The sequence below is a fragment of the Sander lucioperca genome, chromosome 16 (assembly GCF_008315115.2).
Source record: "Sander lucioperca isolate FBNREF2018 chromosome 16, SLUC_FBN_1.2, whole genome shotgun sequence".
NCBI classification, from domain to species: Eukaryota; Metazoa; Chordata; class Actinopteri; order Perciformes; family Percidae; genus Sander; species Sander lucioperca.
Window position 1 is genome coordinate 4,515,135 of NC_050188.1, and position 20,764 is coordinate 4,535,898.

Genomic DNA, 20,764 nt, shown 5'->3' on the forward strand with positions numbered 1-20,764 from the left:
CAAGACCCATCACGTTTTGCACATGGCACACAAGGCTTAATTCAGATTATTTGTGTTTTATTAAATTAAGAATACACATTCACTTTAAATGCGATAGATGTGCAAAGCTTAACATTTACAAGATAGCTTAAAACCTAAAATAATTCATGATTTGCTGCATTGTGTTGAGCATAATTCTAGTTATTTTCAATCTAGGCCTAATTTTCCTTCTTTTTTTGTAAACATGGTATCATATTTTTCGATAACATTTTCTTAAAAAAAAAGGTAAAACAGTGGACCTGGAACTGCTGGTTTTCTAACATACCAGGTAGTTACTGTAACTACATTTAGGAGCTATTATCAGAGTTATCTTAACTATTTTCATATCACCAAGAAGAACCTGTACACTACAGAGTAACTCAAACCACTGAACCTGAAAGTAAAAAATGTATATATAAATTATATTCAGATCATATCAAACTCAGGCAGCAGCATATCCAGCACCGTCAACAGGCTAAAAACATGTCACATTCACTTTAATAAAATGATCTGTATCAAGAACTACGTGCAGCATGTCAGTTATGTTCGTTTTCAAAATCATAAATACAACATACCTTGGATGCTTGCGATGTTTAAGCATGGGAAATAATAATTGGAGTGTGTGGTGCCAAAATGACTAAGTGCAATGTCATGCGATAACTGCTGAGTCACATCTGTGCTGAAAGAGCATGTTTAAAGTGACTTAACTAAAATGGGCTTCTGGGTTTCAGTGGTTTGAGTTTCTCTTGATCAGACTGGACTAAACCGAAGATCTGAAAGTAGACTGAACAGTCAACAGCAACGTACTTGATGAAAAAACAAAAACAGTACACTATAACTATAATAATAGTTAGCCCTTTATAAATCAAATGCACTTTTTTTTCTAAACAAGGTAAAAACATAACAGAAGCAGTCCTTTTTTTTCTCGGTTTCCTCAGCGGTGGACTCTTTGGCATGTGATGAGATATTCAGGAAAAGCCTGCGTGTCGTTGAAGATGACAAACATTGACGGCTTCGTGATGTCATCGGTCACGCTGTCGTATCGGAGCGGAATACCGTCGGTCTCCTTCAGCGGGGCGGTCTTCATCGAATGGTCACCTGTAGTGTAGTCTCCCGTTAGAACCTTCGACACAAAAACAAACTTGTATCCGTCTGCATTCGGGGGGGAATACTGCTCCTGGACCGACAGCGCAGAGTTGACGGCAAAGTACACCCCCTGACCCCAGACGGTGGCTGCGTGGAGAAAACAACACGTCAAAAATTGATACTCAAGACGCAGTGGTGGAATGTAACTAAGTACATTTAATCAAGTACTGTACTTAAGTACAAATTTGAGGAATTTTTACTTTACTTGTCTTTTCATGCCACTTTCTACTTCTACTCCGCTACATTTCAGAGAGAAATGTTGTACTTTTTACTCCACTACATTCATCTGACAGCTTTAGTTACTAGTTACTTTACAAATTAAGATTTCTGCACACAACACACAAAGTATAGCCTGGTTGACACCAGACCCTTCTCAGTTGTAACTGAGAGTGGTTCTGGGGAAGGTTCATTCACAGCCCATTTCAAAAGGGGCTTCACCAACGGACGCCGCTCAAAACCTCTGGGCGCAATTGGATAGTCCTTCAACCAATCAGACCAACGATCCGGGTGACGTAGCGGCGCTTCGGTAGCCGTCATGTTGAACGTAAACAAAAAGTTGCTCGCCGTCGCTGCGCTATCGTCATCGTGTAAAGCCTGCCTCAACGGTTGTGATTGGTGCCTCAATTTGGAAACATTGGAAATGGGCTTGAATGGGCTCTTGGCCAGACGGACTTGCAGAGCAAACCTCAAATTTGCTGGAAGTTCGTCAGGGTTTTCCCAGGCTAGTAAAAAGTATGGTGTTTTATTGTAAATTAAACTACCCAACATATACAGGCCTACAAGTCAAACTGAAATGATTAAACAACGATGAAACACTAGGTTGATTGACAGAACTGTTTGGAAAATGTGAGGATTTTTAAGCATTGCGTACTTCTACTTTTGATACTTTAAGTACATTTTCCTGATGGTACTTACATACTTTTACTTAAACCTACATTGTGTCATGTCTTGAGTTGATTCTTAGCAAAAAACCCTTTGTTTTTTCATAAATATGTGCTCATTCAGGTGTAATTACTTCCACCAACTAATCAAAGTATTCTCGTATGTGTAGAATCTGCCATTCAGAATCATTCAGAATACATACGAGCGAGTCGCTGGAATGACGGCCGCCATGTAGCGCCTCCATCTTTAAAATACATTAGCCAAAGAGGGACATACCTCCGCCTTTCGCGCTTTTACACTCAGTGGCACCGTGATGATTGCCAGAGGGAGATTACTCGCCAGGGAAGCGGAAAAGAGAATTAAAACGACAACGCGACAGGCAAAACAACAAGACCAATTGGAGTGGCAGGAACAGCTGTGTGTAAAAGACATACTAAAGGCCCTGACACACCAACCAGACGGGCCGACCGTCGGCAGAAAAGGCAGTCGGACTGATCAGTCGGGTCCCCGAGGTCCAAAAAAGTGCCTCAGAACACACTGAGGCAACGCCGACTTGAGCGTACGCTTTGCACGTAATACGTCTCCATAGCAACAGGCGGCGCTGCTCTGTATTGTTTCCATTAACAGCCTGATTATTTCCCAGAAAATGAAAACCGGCAGCTGATTGGACGAATGCGTCACGTGGTTCTTTTTTCTCCGGAAATCCACAGCCAGACTGTCATGGCGGCTCGTTCAGAATACGATCTCATATTGTACTAAAATAGTTCACTGAAAAGTGTTTCTGAAAACATTTTAAGCGAGAAATAGGCCGTGCAGTTTCTGAATCTGTCTTCATTTCAGATTGACAAAGGTCAGTTTAAAAGATTTTCGTCAGATTTTGAGCGGCTCATCCGCTCCCCATTTCCGGGTGAGTCCCGACTGCCCTGTCTCTGACTCAACATGTCGAGTCGGCCCAAATGAAGGCCGACGGCTCCTCGGACGGCCGACGGCACAGGACACACCGAACAAACTGGAGTCACCAACCTCGCCAGACGGTCCGACGGCCGATTATTAAGTGTGTCTCCTCTATAAGAGCTACTTTCGGGTTCGGCCACCGTAGGAGTTGAAATGCGCTCGGAATGGGAAGGGCTAGAAAGTAATATTCAGTTGGTTGTCATATACAATTTCACCACTAGATGGGAGAAATTCTTTCACAATTTAGCTTTAAGTAATATGTTCAATGCAGTAACTTGTAACAGAGGTTTTTTTTACAGTGTGGTATTAGCACTTTTACTTAAGTAATGGATCTGAATACTTCTTCCACCGCTGCCAAAGAAATTGAGTCGGACAAGAGAACGGCGGTATTAAACACATACCATTCTTTCCACAAAAACTTCTGTTGAATCCGTGAACGCAGATCTCTTTCACACACTTCTCACTTGTGCCGTGATAGAGAGTCCGTTCGATTTCCGGATACGTGGCGCGCTGCAGTACGCTCGCCTTCTTCAACTTGTACTGGTTGTACAGCAGTCGGTTCATGAGCTTCTCCACCTGTGCGAAAAATCTAAGTGTTATCTCAGACACAGCAGAGAATTTGTTGCAAAATACGTGGCTTATTTCTTTCTAACCTGTATGATTCTGATTTTGCTGTGGTATTCCTGTATGGTCTCGTAGAAATTCTTCACCACTTCCTGAAATTCGTCCGATTCCTCGTCGATTTTGGTGGCTTCGGGCAGGTTCGACAGCAGAGAGTATTCCTCTTCTGTTAACAATGCATTTAGTAATCATCATTTCATTGAGTTTTTAGATCAGAGTTTGTTCATTTTATAATTCATATTATTTATCGACAAAGATCTGGAACCCCAAAATCTGGCAAAAAGCAGAAAGCAGTAAAAGATGATCAGCCATGTCAAAAATATAACTGAAAAAATAATAATAAATAATAATACTGTTCACGAATAGAATGGAGTAGCCAGCAACAAAGTCAGCTAGCTAACAGATCTTAGAGGTTTAGTTTGACATTATGAGAAAGAAAACACTAAATGACACAAATTTACAAAATGTCAGTGGCGACAAAATAAAGTCCAAGACTTAGTTCCATCAGACAAGAGACATGACAAGAGTGGCCATATTATGCTCATTTCCAGGTTCATAATTGAATTTTAAAGATTGTACCAGAATAGGTTTACATGATTTAATTTTCAAAAAAACACCATATTTTTGTTGCAGCAGATCCTCTTTTCACCCTGTGTCAGGTCTCTGTTTTAGCTACAGAGTGAGACCTCTCACTGCTGTAACATCTTTGTTGGGAGGCGCACATGCGCAGTAGCTAGTTAAGGATCACATCAGCTAGCTAGCTGTTTGTTTCTACAACTTCAGTTAGTACAAGGCAGGATTAGCCGGGAGACTTCTTCTAAACGAGGGTGCACTTCCAACTTTGCGTGGTAATACCTGCAGAACAGTAAGTAGTTCTTTTGTAGATTATGGTGAACTAGTGTGTGTTGTAGCAGCGTTTTGCCATTCAGAACGAGCTAGCATGCTACGGTTCGCCACCTCGTTTCGGCTAGTGACGTAGAAAGCCCTGCCGATTCTGGAGACTGAAGGCAGGACACATTCAGAAACCCGTATCCAGTGTTTCCTCTATGTTGATTTGACCATGGTGGCCCCCCACGGCAACATTTCTGCCCCCTACGGTATCAGAAATAGGGCTGCATTGTTAGAGTGTATGTCGGAAAATAGCGCAGACACACGAGGATAACTAGCTAGTTGAGATCGTGTGTGTACGTCCTTGAGAACTGTAAGTCGTATAACTTATGTTGTCAGTTCCTTTAAGCCTGGTCTTGCAAATTTAAATGAAGTTAACTGGTGATTTTCATTGTTTGTATTCTTCACCTGCGAGCTAAATTGCACCTGGCTGTTGATTCGATAGCGATTGCTGAACGCCCTCGCCCACGTTTGTATTTTAGGTGCATTATTTATATTATATTTATATTATTATTTATATATGGGTGCGAACCTGCCCCCATTGCTAAAAAAAATCCTAAAGGAAACACTATGTATCTCACTCAAAACAGCATGGATGTTTTTTTTTCCAAGTTTGTATGAGTGTGGAAGCACCAGAGACACAAAATAACACCCCAAATCCCAGAAAAAAGGCACTTTAAAAATAAACATAACGTTATATCGTTGGAAGCACGGTGTCTTTTTTAGGGCTGTGTATTGTTCAAAAAATGTTAATACCGGTACCAATACCAATACCGTGACTTCAATACCGGCTCCTGGACGATACTATTTTATTAAATCAATTTTAACAAAAAGAAATTACAACATTCCGCCACAAATCTTATTAATTTTTTTATCTCCTACTACGTGAGCCCCGTCTCTGTGCAACGTAGAGTTGTTCCTGCGTGTCTCTACGTTGTGTAACGTTAGACAGCCAATCACAAACATTATGAGATCTCGGTAGAAGCATGCTACCAAAGTGACCAGCTGCATGGAGTACGCTCTGACTGCTGCCCACCCACGCACCAGATACAGCCCCGGCTGGGATGCCAAGCTTCTCTGGATCCCCCTCTCTTACATGCCTTCCTGTTTAGTTGACATTGGGCTGAAGTTGGTGCTGCCTCGTCCTTCAAAGAGCGCGTAACTCATAATGACTTAAAACATGTCTAACCCATAACCCCCTAACCCATGCTGCGTGCTTATTGGCTCATGGGTATTGAATGACGAGGCATTTTTTTTCCTATACTATAGAGGCAATTCGGTTGGTGCCTAAAAAGTATTTTAATTCGGTATCCAGCCACATGGGCATTTCCGACTTTAATGATAGGAAAGCAATGAAAGGGGGCGAGAGAGGGGGAAGACATGCAGGAAACCATCCCAGGTCGGACCCCATCCCCGGACCATCTGCGTTGAGGCACAATCCTCCGTACATGTGCGCCCGCTCCACCGACCGAGCCATCCCAACCACTTCCAGCCCAATTTTTATTGTTTTTGCATTAGCTTGCCGGCTAAAATGATGCATTCAGTTATATTTTTGACGTGTCTGATAATCCTTTACTCAATTTATTTCTAAATACACAGAAGCATCAGAAGCACTAGAACACTAGAAAGTTCCCTTTACCTGGTACATCCTCAACCAAATCCCCCAACTCGGGCAACTTCCTGGAGATTTTCACAGATTTCCCCGAAGCTACGTTGTGTTCTTCCATCTTCTCAAAGTCGATGATGTGGGGCTGATTGTCCAGCAAGATATCCACCTTTTTCCGCCTCAACCTCAGAGCATTCTCGATGAACACAGTGGCATCGGGCGAATAAGGAATCTTCTCCGAAGAGGCCGGATCGTGGTACGCCCACTGGACAGTCCTCAGGATTTCCCGGTCGGAGACAGAGTTGGAGATTCTCTCCAGCAGCAGCTTCACGTCACACAGTCCTCCGGGCACGTACTCCTTGAAGCCAGAAACGGTGATTATGGTGCCCTGAATTTGGATCTCCACTCCGTGCTTCCTCTTGATCATCTCCAGACACTTCCTGTGGTACTCGGACATGTTCTTCACAGTCCTGTTCTCTAGTTTCTCCTCGATCTGTCTCTGGCTGACCTTCTTCCCGAAGGCTATGTCCACCCGAATTAGGTCACAGTTATAACCTGCGAAAACAAGCAACTGCAAGGTGTTGGCTGCCTTGATGGCGTCCTGTAAGGACACGTTGGGGTCCTTATTCTTCGGCTGGCCCACCTTCTTGTCAGTACAACTGGACGATGCTTCATGTGGGATCATTTTCTTGGAGAGCTCCAAGGCTTTTTGCAGCTGTTCCTCATCATCCTCCAGGGACCAATGGCTGGACTCCATAGAGTACTGGATGGCTAGAGAAAGCTGGGCCTCCTCTTCAAGGTTGCTAGAAAGGCCCCGAGCCCCGTCACTCTGCAGGAGTAACCCACTCGCAGCGTTCCCTTCAGCTGAGCGCTGAGACGCATCGACAGATCTCACACAAGGGTATGTCAGGCTGGTCGGTTCCTCTGCCGTGTACAGGTCCAGGCCATCCATGTCATCAGATTGGTCGGTATTGGACACACCCCCCTCGGGTCTTTCATCGACGGCTGAGACGATTCTCTTTGCCTCCTCTAAAAGGCCTACAAAGAAGAAAAAAAAAATTTGTTAGACAGGGTAAACCCAGCTCGATCTGCCGGCGATTTGATTTCGCCCTGCAGCTCAGGCTGGAAACCTGTACATTTTTCTATCCTGCTTCCGTTACAAATATTATCCACCTGGCGCGCTATTGGCGGGTTTAACACGATGCCGATAGAGAAGCGACGGCAAGCAGCTTTTTGTTTACATTCAACATGGCGGCCACCAAAGCGCAGCAACCCGTTGCAAAGTACGTCACCCGGATCGCTGGTCTGACTGGTTGAAGGACTATCCAATTGCGTACAGAGTCATTTGAACTATGCCCGTTGATTACGCCTCTTAGAAAACGCCTCAGATGAAAATACAGAGCAGACTCCCCAGACTAATGTTCAATCTTAAAAGACTGAGCTTGATCTGGTGATAGCCAGACTACAGATTGGTTTGAAACTGCACAGAAATATGAGAAATTATTGAAGAGATAGATATTACCGTTGCCAGGAGCTCCATTGTGATCAGTTTGCATTGAGTCTGATTTTAACTCCTGTGGAGCACCATCCGAAGACACTTTCTGGAAGTTTTTGTGGGACATCATGTCCCACGCAGTTTCTAAAAAGTCCTAAAATAAAAAAAATACAATGTTCCGTGAACACCAAATGTTTCTTACACAGGAAACATGTTCATTAGCAGATTTTGACATAATGCTACAATAACTAGGCTATGTATGTATGTATATATATATGTATGTATGTATGTATGTATGTGTGTATACATATATATATATATATATATATATATACACACACAGTATATATAAATATAACTATCAAGTTTCCAACAATAATTTGTATTCGCCAAACAGGGAAGTCTTCACTCCTCATATTATTATTATCATAAAAATAGAACCAGACTGTTATCTCAAGCAAATTTTAAGTTTTTTTTAAAGTGGATGCTCATAACATAGAGGCATTAACTGCAACCAGTGACTTGATGGTCAGAAAGTGCATTCATCAATCTTAAAACTTGGTATGCTTTGAAAAATTGCCAGCAGTAATGTAGGTAATAGAGGGTGACAATTTTTCGGGACTCCTGCTGGTCACGGTATTCCCGCGGGAGTCCCACGGCACGGGAGTCAATTTCACTGTTGGTAACGTGATAGGGACGGAATAGAGCATAGAAATCAACAGAAAAAATCATCATGTGATCGGGATATGACGGGAGTATTTTCGTGGTCTCGGGATGGGAGCGACAATTGATTCCCGAGTCACCCTCTAGTAGGTAATGGTTTTAACCAAGAAAAACGTATGTTTAAAAAAAAAAAACCCAGCATGCAACATACTAATAATCAGTGGTTGCCTCTGATATGCATTCATGTCTTCATCTCACCCATTACCCTGAAACTGGTTCCTCTATGATCTTTGCCACATTTGGGAACATACACATTGTTTTGTGTGTGGTCATTGAGCTGAGCCTGACAACAACGCAGCAGTAAGATAAGAAAGTACAGAGAAGCTAAAATATTGAGCAGGCAAGAAACACAGTAAACATCAGTGTTTCCCTTCTGCCTTGTGTTTGCTGGTAAATTCAGCCTCAGGCTATACTGTAATAAGGCCTCAAGACTGCTCATCAAGATGAATGACAACTGGTATAACTGGTCAACTGAGAGGAAGTGTGAAAGAATGACATTGTATATAATAGCCTCAAAACACAGAACAACACAAAAAGTAAGAAAGACTTTGCTCTTTTCCATCATTACGTTACCTGGTGTGGCAGGAATTCCCAGGGCACATGCTTCGTGCTGATATAGACCTGAAACTTCCTCTCCATCTCCTCCAGGATGCTCTTGCACTCCTTCTCGTCGAAAAACCGAGTCACTCCGGGAGCATTCACTGTGATGGTTCTGGTGCAGATAGAGGACACCACGCCTTGCAACACCTCCTCAGCCATTTGACAAGCAGTAGCAGGGCCATGGATCTATCGGGCACATTCACAGAAATAACAAAAGATGAAACAATACGATGGGTCTAGGAATTGCAAAAAACAATGTTAATACGGCACCAGAAATTAATAAGACGGTATCTTGAAAACCAAACATTCAATCACCAGTGACATTTATTTACACCACTGCAGTAGGCCCGTAACACCGGACCGTTGAGTAGGGCTGCTCGATTATGGAAAAAATATAATCGCAATTATTTCAGTCAATATTGAAATCACGATAATTTAACACGATTACTCGTTGACTTCTGGAAAGATGTTGTAATTATTGAACTTAAAAAGTGGAAAAAGTTAAATTAATCAACAGTAAAAAAAACACACAACAGTAAAATTTGCCTAATACTTTTCCTATTTAAACTTTATTTTTTTCATTCAGAACACAAGAGAAAATAAAGAGTTTACTTGCAAAACGTAATGAGCTAAATAATTGTTTTTCTCGATTATTCCGTTTTTGTGATCATTGGGAGCCGAAATCATAATCATGATTAAATTCCAATTAATTGCACAGCCCTACCGTTTAGCCACGCTGTGCTAGGGGCAGCTGTCACTCATTGCCATAGCAACTCCAAACATCCTGGGCTGTAGCTGACTCAAGCCAGAGAAATTGAACGTGCTTGTGTTTCTGGCCCGAAATCTGCTCGGGAAACCCGCTAATTTAACAACCTTTTTTGCCCACCATCACCAGCAGCCAGCTTTTTTATCGCCGGACTATACGTTACTGAGCTATTGTCAATTTAATGTGAATTCAAGAAAATAATACAATGTTTTATGATGATAAAAAGGCGTTGTTTACTTCATAGGCGGTGTGCCTGTGTTGTTACATTATCTGGGTCACATGACACTAATATAGCCAAAAGATGTTTCCTGGAATTCATTCAAAACGTTTAGTTGTTTGAAAGCGTAAAAGATAAATGCGAGAGAGACAATTATATTGTTAATCGCAATTACTTCTGAGACAGTTAATTGTACAGCAAAATTTGGAATTGTCTACACTGCAGTCTCTGTTTCTGCATACATGTGCTACTGACGCACCACATACCTTTAACCCACAGATGTCCTCTGCTTCTAGTGGGAAAATAGACACTTGGGCCATGTCAGCCAGCAGCTGATGACAATGGATCTGGATGTATTTCAGCATGCCTGGCTCCATAGAGATGACCGTCTCCCTTTCAATGGGTGTAGTAAGAAACTCCATGATTGCAGTCTGCTTCTCATTCTCCATACCTTTCAGAGTGACCACGTCAAGTTCGCCTCCTCCTTCGGACACTTTAACAGAGCAGAAACCCAGAGCCTGCAGGAACTCTGTCCACTCTCTGCAATATAACATGCACTCATATTCCGTGTCCACCCGAATGCTGAAGTGACACAGCTGGGATTTCAAAAAGCTATTTGCCTGGTTAATAGAGTCCTGGGAGAGGGAGGTTACCTTGACATTACAGTCTGATACGGTGTACATAGCAGGAGACCCAGTTTGATCCATGCTTTGCAGTAAACGCTCTTTTACATCTTCTCTTGCAAGGAACTGCGCCTTTTCTGGCTCGAGGGTGAAATGAGTCTCAGCCATTTTGCCAAAACAGTCCAAGACGGCGTGCTTTATCTGCTCCACCTTTTGCCTGTCAGTCCCTGCAATGTGCACGCCATTGTCTTTGATTTGGATGGTGAAACTTGGGTGAGCCTTTTCAGTGTCCTTCCGAAAGGTGCTGAGTTGAAACAAAGCGAGTTTTACTGGGTCAGCGACGGCAACGTGGCTTAATAGTGTATCATCGGCCTCCGTTTGGTCCATGACTTCCTCTGCCGCTTCTTCTACTGCTACCTGTGCGGCAAGAGGCTTCGAGGCCATCGGAGAGGAGGATTGGCTGCTGTCATGGACCACCACGGGAGGACTAGTCTGCATCTCAATATCCTCCAAGTTTCTCTCAGTCATATCCTGGCTGCCAATTCCAGAGTCTGGTGACGTTAATGTTTCCGTGGGTTGAAGACAGTCGAGGTACGGCATCACAACAAGATCGGCGCCGTCCAGTTTGTGCAGGTGACCCAGGACAGGGCCCACAGCTGTCAAAAAGGGAATACAGACATTTTGTTGATTGAAGAAAACTACGATGAAACAAGAGTTTTTTTTGTTTGTTTTTTTAAAAAGGTTGTATGATACAAAACTTACATTCATAATTGAAAAAGGACACCTTGGCTTTACCCTCTGAAAGCATTGTGACCTCCTTCACCTTCTGATTCCCACCTCGCTCGCTCTCAAAGTACAAAGTCAGCATGTCTGAAGCGGTGCCAGGGCGCAGGTTCTCCACTAACACGGAGTCAGTTTGCTCAGTCTGTTCAAGAGTTACCATGGCCCCGTCGAGTTTCCTCTTAGAGATTTTAGCACTAAGGTTTTGGAAGTCTACAAAACAAAAAACAAGATATATATAGATATATAGATATATCAGTCCTTCCACATTTCTGAGACATTTTTTTTTTTATGATTGTTGCGGGCAAAAATCCTTGATTATGCGGCACGTTTTCTTAAAAAATGCGATGGAATATGCGGGATATTTATGCAATTTTATGCGATGAAAGTGCGGGAACTTGCAAAAATTGTGGGAACTTGCAAAAACTGCGGTTTCATCATGGCTTCATCGCGGGGTTTGCAGCTTTTCGATGATGTTCGCGTAATTACGTCACTTCATAACATTCCCATGGTAACGGGAAAATGGCTGCTCTTGTGTGAAGTAAACGCAACATTTTCCATCTTTCTGCTAAGATATATGTGACTGTTTTGCAATGAAAATGCGGGGATTATGAAATCATGCAAGCCCTGCATATTTTGCGCGGAAATCTGCAATTTATGCGGCGAAAGTGCAGCGTATTTGATAAAATGCGGCCCCCGCATAAATATGCGGACTTATGCATTGAATTATGCGATCGCATAACCACGTTTTTCTGGAGGGACTGATATATATTAAACGATGCCATGAAAAAAATAACAAGCTAGACATTTGGAAGCAGTTCAAACACATCAGTAAGAAAGATATTGTGCTCAATAAACCTTTCGAGAAGGGTTGGCTGAGGTGAATGAGAATGAAGTCTCTTCCCGGCGAGGGATACAGAGCGTAGTCAGGCACGTTCAACCCCATCATGTTCTCCACATAGAGCTCTATCATCTCTGTGCTGGTGTTGGGGTTGATCCCCCGCAGCAGCAGTCTACACGGGTCCTTTGAGGCCAGCTTTCTCACACTCAGCTCCACATTATGCAGAACGTGGTGCCCTTTAGACAGCACTTGGGCTGCAGCTGTCAAAATGATTGCAACAGAAATAAAAAGGCGGGATTAGCATACAGTACTTTAATGACGTTTCCATTTGTTGTCTTGAATTACAATTCTCTTTTAAGCATAGTAATGCTTTGTTTCTGTGTTAGTGTTCTGGAGGTGGTTTGAAAGTCTGTATAAAATTGTGTCTGAATAAGACACTGTAAATATCCTACCTCTAACAAGCACAGACTTGAAGAAAAAAGATATTGTTGCAATTTTCTGTTCCTACCGATGTCACTTAATTTATTTTTATTTTATTTTTTTTTAAATGGAAACTTCAGCGATTTTTAACCTTTCCTCTATCTATCTGGGTTAGGTGTGTGGTGTGTGAAAAAAAAGCCTGCAAATGTTCTCCTTGTCTCTGGGGCTGAGCCAGCTGCAGCTGCACAACCTGCTCTACTTCCGGACACCAGTGTGCGACAGGTGTACGGAATGCTAATTCAGCATTGACAGCTAGGGCTCAATGCTGTCTACAATCTTCCATGTGTTCTTCTCTGTAAACTACAGTGGTGCTCATAAGTTTATGAACCCATGCTAAAGTTGACTAAAAAGAGGAATAAAAAAAAATCATCTTCTGGAAATTGATCTTAATGCCTTAAATTAAAAAAAAATTAGGAAAAATTCAACCTTTAATGACACCAACTTTCTTTGTGAATGAATAATGTATCGTAAATAAATAAATGTTCTTCCTTAAAATACAGGGGGCATAAGCATACACACCCCTATGTTAAATTCCCACATAGCCTTCACCATACCTAGAGATTGGCATGGGGTACTTTCCATAAAATCATCTCTCAATGCAAATCAAACCAGCTATCAGTCTAACTGAAATAAAACCATGCCAATCTCTAGGTATGGTGAAGGGGATGTGATGATGTGGGGCTATTTTAATTCTAAAGGCCAAGGGAACTTTATCAGGATGCAGAGTATCCTGGATCCATGAAATAACTGGCTTTTCAAAATAAAAATCTGCCTGCCTCTATGGGAATTTAACATAGGGATGTACTTACTTATGCCCCCTGTATTTTAAGGAAGAACATTTATTTATTTACAATACATTATTCAATCACAAAGAAAATTGGTGTCATTAAAGGTTGAATTTTTACATTTTTTTTTAATTAAAGACATTACGATCAATTTCCAATTTTAATTTTTTTATTCCTCTTTTTAGTCAACATGGGTTCATAAACTTACGAGCACCACTGTAGTTATGTTTCATTTGCGAAGATATGAGTGCAAAGGATGCTATGGGCGAGGAGTTTTGACAGTGTACATTTCACAGTGTTTTGGCTGACTCAGATATTCAGCATATTTAGCCAGAGAGAAGCGGTTTGAATGAATGTGTGTTTAACAAGTGTGTTAACAAGGGAAATAATCTAGTCTTGGTTTGGTGAAAGAGACGACCTTGAATTCAAAAAAGGTGTACGGTTGTATTTTTCTGTTTAGGTGTAAAACTATTTCCTTTCTTGACATTTTGTGAGTTTATTTTGTTAACTAAAAAAAGCCAAGAGAGGTAAGCAAAGTCGCTGCTCACGCAATGCATCCTTGTACACGTAGGCACAGGTGCCACGGCTCCGCGGGCAGGAGAACTCGCTTTCTCAGTCAATACAGCACAAAGTGGGGAATTTAATTTATTCCTATAATGGACTACATTTACCACCAGCACTGACTGGACATCCAAATTAAAAGATAGCGAAGAAATTTGGAAAAAGAATATGTAAGATTCTGAAAGCAGCTAGGGTCAAAGGCTAACAAATAGATATGCACGCCCATACTTGCAAAATGTCCCAGACGAATATAGTTTGTTGCCACTTGCCTTCTGCCTCTTCAAACACCAATATGGCGCGGTCACCCTTCTTCTCCACAGAGACGAGCGGACCTCCCCCAGAGCGGCGCTTATTCTCGAAGTACAGAAAGAGCAGCTCCTCATCCACTGCTGCAGGCAGAGCCAGCACCTCCACTGTCCTTTTCTCCAGGCTTTCAACAGGCATCCTAAAAACATAAAAACATACAGGTCATACCATACCAGTTAAAGTAGTCCAAATCCTTTGTTTGCAGCTTCCTGACACTGTGTGAAAGCTGTAGCCCGAGTTTTCAGAAAACCTCACTTTCCACTCTTCTGAGGTCAAGTACCTCGTACTGGGCGTTCATTCTATACTATCACTGAACGCCTCTCCACGTAGTTCACTTTTTAAACAAAAACAATTGCTCAGTACAGCTTTTAACATGCGAGGATTTTGTTTTTTTCGGTTTTATATATTTTTTGCATTGTTATCGCGATAACTGGCACAATAAGCACATCGCAAAAGGCTGCGTCATATCGCAAAAGACACTCTTTTTGAGTGATTTGAGTTAGTTGAAAGAAAGTATCAGTAGAAAACTGCATGTTCAATTAAATGTTCAATTTGTTCAATAAAAGAATTTTTGCGTAATGGTCAGTGTGCAGGACTTTCTCTAAGTTCAATAAAAGAATGCAATTTGTTGTATTGTTGTAGCAGAATACTGAAAGCAGCAGAAATGCAGAACTGAGTACACTTTTGTTTCTTCATCGCAAGTAATATCGTTCAACGTTATCGCACATTGCATATTTTCCTCATATCGTGCAGCTCTACTGCTTACCCCTATTCCTATACACCCCCTCTAGTCTGACTCTGGTTGGTGTAGCGTGGGAGATCCTCCCATATGCCTATGCCAGTATAGAAGAAAGAGTTCCTCGCTGTGCTATTCAGCCTTCTGATTTGACATGACATGACACTTGCTCTGGTGAAGTGACTATGCAGAACCGTTGTAAAGTCGGTTTTATATTGGACGTTGGATATTGACACATTCGAAAAATCTATTATGCAGCTTGCCCTTTTGACCTATCCATCTCAAAACACAACTGGTGAACTCAGATAACTGCGCTACACGTAACACAAAGCTGAGTTCACCAGATGTGTTTTGACAAAAGGTCAAGCCGCATAATAGATTTAAAGCATTTTTTGAGAGTAACAAATATTTATAAAATCAAAAGGGTGGATTTTTTCAAAAAAAGAAGCTTTGTGTTCCGTGTAGGGCTGTTAGCGGAGATCACCAGATGTGTTTTGAGATGGATAGGTCAAAAGGTCATTGCATAATAGATTTTTCGACTTTGTCAATATCCAACGTCCAATATAAAACCGACTTTACCACGGTCTATGCTGATAATCTCGGTGCAACTGGTAATAGGCCTAACTAACCCCGCTAAAACTCATTCTTCTTGGGGGGAAATTCAAGATGTCCCTAACTAAATCATATTGCATGTTCTGCATTCTGTTTTTTTTTTGTTTTGTTTTTTTAGCTTTTGCGATAAACCACCGAAGCCGAATATGCATTGTCAAAGAATAAGTCTGAGTCGATGTTTTTTACTGATGCATACAACACATTTAGCCTACGTTTGCTCTTGTAGTCATAATTCCGCTTAAGTACACTTTAAGCAAAACAACAGCATTTCTATTTGACATGTGTTTAAGAAGCTCATTTAATGATTTCTTCACGTAAGCGGACAGAGTTCGGAAACCAGCATGTCGTTAACGTTACAGTGATTAGGCTGACACTAACATGCTCAATGCTAACGTTAGCTACCTTACCCGGAAGCTCGGCCTTAATAACAGAGTAACGTTAGTTTAGGAGCAACATGTAATGGTGGTGTATTTGCGACAAGAAACATTTTCTTAAACGTTTTACCAACACAGTCGCTGAAGAACGGTCTGTTTTTTTCCCCTACTGCGTAGTTTCACGTTACCTGAAGTTCATGCAAGTTAATGTTACGTGTCTGGCTCTAAATTTGTTCCAGCTAGAAAGTGAAACCAGTAACATTCATAACGTTAGCTACATAGGCCATGTTTCGACACGGGAGTTTGACGTTAGTTTATCGCAAACGCCTTTTATTTTGGCAACAGAAAATCCATTTTCACGAGGTTTTTTGGAGCATTACTTACCTGTGCTACAGGAAAAGCATAGCTCATAAAGTCGCTCCGGTCCGAAACGGGTTGAGCCAGAGAGGCACTTCCTTGTTGTGCTGCTTGTCGAACAACTGGTGGCGTCATCAGCGGCGCGCGTTAAAGGGAAACAGACAGTTTATGAAGTCATCATGGAGACTGCAGTATCAGGCTGATACTGCATTGTTACAGCTGCTGATACTATCAGCAGCTGTAACAATTATGCCTTTATTTATTAAGCTTTGTCAATTCATTATTATTGTACATGATATGTTATCTTAAATAAAAATCAAGTTTATCATGGTGATTGCCTTGCTTTAAGGAACTATAGTTACCATAGACTGTATAACTCAAGTACTAAACTTCTACTCCAATAAGCTTCAAAGCGATATATTGTGCTTGTTAATCCACCACATTTAGTTAGCCTACTTATTGCTTTGCATATCTAGTTAAGCTTTTACATGCAAAACAGATAGTCAATGCAAACATCATGCATTGTCATGGGCGATTTTAGACCCTTTTTTAGGGGGGCTTAAGCACCCCTAAATTTCATCTCAGCCCCCCCAAAAATAACAATAATAAAAAACTATTTCTTTTTAAATCAAATGTGATGTTTCAAGTTAGAGTTTTCGAAATTGTCTGTTAGTGACAGAGGGAAAACAATTACAGGTTCAAAGGGCTTAAAGCACTTGTAACCCCGTCAAGGAAATGGTTAACAGAAACGTAGTTTGGGCCAATCGGAGGTGGTTGTGCCAGACTCCTGCCTTTGGCTGAGTGTCTATCTAATCTGTCACAGGGAGAGCAGGAGTGCAGTTGTGAAGTTTATCGTTTGTAGTCCCCAGAGAAGAAGTTGGTAATTTCATGGCGCAGATTAGAACCCAAATTGAAACGTAAGCTACTAAATTAGCTGAATGTTAGAACATTGGGTCGAATTGGTCGTTATTACTGTGACTTATAAAGTGTCAGGTTTAGGTAAAAATGTTAGCTGACGTTGTTCCGTAGCTAGCTCAGAGATTATTGGCTAATGAAATTACTGATTTAGCATGGGGGGAGGGGGTTAACACTTTTGCAAGGCACTGTATCCGTGTCACATTCTCATTAGGGGCTGAGCCCCCCTAAAGGTCTGATCCTAGAATCGTCCCTGTGCATTGTTGCAAATTAAACTATCCCACAGTTTCACCTGTTACACACATCAAGTTATGTCTTACATGCCAGTGCATCGACAGTAATGCAATGATGTCATATAATGATGTAACACTCTAATATTGCATTTTATGCATGCTTAACACGTTTATTTTTTTATTATGTCTTTTTCTTATGCATTTCTTAAATACAACTTTTAATGCAGAACTATAACTAATACTAAGTTATAGGCAGGAGATAATTGGGCTCTTGAGCACTTACATGAATTTTATGACTCACCTTAAAGTCATCGTTAGACACACTGAGCATTTTAAACTGTATAATCACTGATTTATAGCATCATTGGTAGCCGCATGGACTGCATTAATGAACTTATATGGTAGATCAGTTTGCAGTACTGAGCTTTAAGTAATTTAAATGGAGTTTGTTTACCATTAATGCATACAAAGGCTGCAAGTCCAATAGACGCCCATGCATCATATCATAACGCCTTCAATTATGATTAGTATGTGCTTGATGGTCACTCATCATAACTCAAGAATCCTAAATATCATCACTATGTGCTCAGCAGCAGTTGAGCAGAGTGCAGTACTGAGTATTTAAGATTTTCACAAGAGTGTATTCTTATACACTGAGAGACATAAATAAGTAGTCCAAAGTAGTGGCTGAGCAGATTTGATTTAATGCTTTCTATACCTCTTTACCTTCCCATGCCATTATTATGAGCATATACATAGATAATCAGTACGCCAAGCTGAGCATTTTGAAATGTTAATGTAACATGTGCAGTGCATAAAGGCTGAGTTATAAATACAACATGAGTAAATTGGACTCCAATGCATTCCATATCACACAATAACTCCTAAATTGTTTGTGAGTTTGCTTTTTATGTTTGAACGAAGTTTGTGCTGTTTACAATGGACAGAACTATGGATATCTAGTTGATCAAAAGGCAAAAGAAGTGTGATTGCTGATTCAGCAACCGCACTTCTTATACTAATTTGTGAAAATGAGCAATTTTCTCGCACAGCAGCCACAAAACAGCTGCACTGTGAAGTCAAGCTGTGAGATGCTGAGCTCCTTCATTACAATAATAATAATAATAATAAAAAGAACACAGATGTGTAGCAGCACTCAGGGCCAAGTCTCCAGGGATAACAACTGTAGTTTATGTTTTTTTTTATTTTTTTTTTTTTTAATCTCATTTTAGCATACCATTTAAAAAGCAAACATCCTGCTGCTGAAGCACAGTTTGCCATTCATTGTATTAATTCCGTGTTATATTCTGATGGAATCACATCATCTGTTTAATATACATAGATTATCTCAGCAAAATGTTTTTCTTGACTATTAGATGGAAAGAAGAGATAACAACAGGAACCTGCTGGCGTTCATACGTGTTTTATTATGAATGTTATTAGTTGTAATGGTGGATTAAACAAATTTACCACATAGAGAGGGGCACTCAAATACCCCCCCCCTCCTTTTACTATTTAAAGCTGACAAATGAACATGCTTCTGATTTCATCCCGTAAACGAAAATGAAATGATAGAGATGAATATCTGTGAGGGAAAGCGAACCAACAGCAGAAAGGGAAAAAAAAGCTCTTAAAGGTACTCTAAGCGATGTCACGTGTTTTTTAGGCTACAACATTTTTTGTCACATACAGCAAACATCTCCTCACTATCTGCTAGCTGCCTGTCCCCTGAACACACTGTAAAAAAACACGGTCTCTGTAGACAGCCCAGGCTCCACAAACGACAACAAAAACAAACTGCGCCAACCCGCACCACTAAACATAACAAACAGTGTTCCAGCATTCCAGCCAATAACTGACAAGAAGGATTTGGGGGTGGGGGTGGGGGATTAGTGCGCGGAAGCACAGAAGGGAGGGGACGGGATGAGGAGGAGCGAGGGGCGAGCTAGTCTCGCTTTGTTTGAAAATACTTTGAACATCAACAAGAAGTAACGTCACCCAACATCGCTTAGAGCACCTTTAAGTATAAGTTGTTGCCCCCTAGGCATAACCTCTTGATGTTTATAGAAACAACTATTATGCTCTCTAGAACCAGTACAAAGTGATGTATTTCTCTTGAAATGACGGACCTCTTTTATTTATAATTATCCACATTTTCCTTTGTCTAATTCATTCATTTACACCACCCTCAACTTGTGGTCTTCGTATACCTGTCTATATCGCACAAGCTGCTAGCCATCTTATACTGGAAATGGAGATGCCTATATTATAGCTTCCCACAAAAAATATGCATATGTATTATTTAGAATTAATTAACCTCCTTGTCCTTTTCAAACAACACAAAAAAGCTCCAATTGTGTGTTTCTGTATTGTGGGAGTCCACTGATAACTGAATAATGCAAGTTGTTCTATCTCCCACACAAGTCAAAATCAATGAACTGCAACTGGAAAGATGCACAACAAATCTCTTATTTTTGTTTTTGTATGTCTGAAGTTGCTGCTTTAATGGATTTTCTACTATTCAACAATTAAGACCTAAACTGGATGAAGAAGATTAAATAGAGATGTGTGAGATTGTGTTTGAACCCAGTTTTAAAAGTGTCAGCTAACACTAAAGTCCTGGCATCAGTCTTATAATGGACAAATCAAGTGGCGTCAATGCTGACATATGTTCTTGTCCACTAGGTGACAGTGTCCCCTGCAGAACACAATGTACATTGCTGTTGTCTCCAAAGTGGCTGACAAATTTGAATTGAACAAATCATGTGGTTTCAACTCGCTCTCACATGGAGAGGGATAAAAGATCTTTAACCAAAACAAGTATTGCAATATATTGATCATACAGATAACAAATTCTTTTTCATTTCCTTAATCCTCTAAGCTTGGTTTTGAGGTCAGGAAAACTAAAGGAGTGTAAAAATAAGTAGGTAATAAAATGAAATTTCTTGCACGGGTAATTTTCAGAATACGTTGAATCATTTGAAATCCAGCATCACTTGTGTTGCTGCTTAGGGTGGACAGTGTATCTAAAGACACTGACCGGGCAAATGTCCCATTATGTTTCAAGGCACATGGAGCAAATCATAGCCTATTACATAAACGCCACCATAACGTTTCAGATAAGTGATTTGTCGGTGAAGATGATAACATAACGTCATACCGCATTCATACATCTACAACCAGTTCAGCAAATACAAATAATCATTTCAATCCTTGCACAAAACATAGCTGTGTTTTATCAAAAC

General features: G+C 41.0%; 1 protein-coding gene across 1 annotated transcript; it reads right to left on the minus strand.

Annotated features, from left to right (window-relative positions):
- Positions 1 to 36: 36 nt before the first annotated feature.
- On the minus strand, positions 37 to 16,520 carry parp10 (poly(ADP-ribose) polymerase family member 10). The gene is made up of 11 exons (XM_031287147.2): positions 16,399 to 16,520; positions 14,256 to 14,431; positions 12,178 to 12,420; positions 11,302 to 11,532; positions 10,183 to 11,195; positions 8,907 to 9,119; positions 7,638 to 7,764; positions 6,149 to 7,153; positions 3,654 to 3,787; positions 3,402 to 3,576; positions 37 to 1,251 (listed from the first exon to the last, which is right to left on the minus strand). Exons 2-11 carry the CDS (start codon positions 14,428 to 14,430, stop codon positions 953 to 955), a joined length of 3,615 nt encoding a protein of 1,204 aa, XP_031143007.1. The 5' UTR covers position 14,431; positions 16,399 to 16,520; the 3' UTR covers positions 37 to 952.
- Positions 16,521 to 20,764: the final 4,244 nt, after the last annotated feature.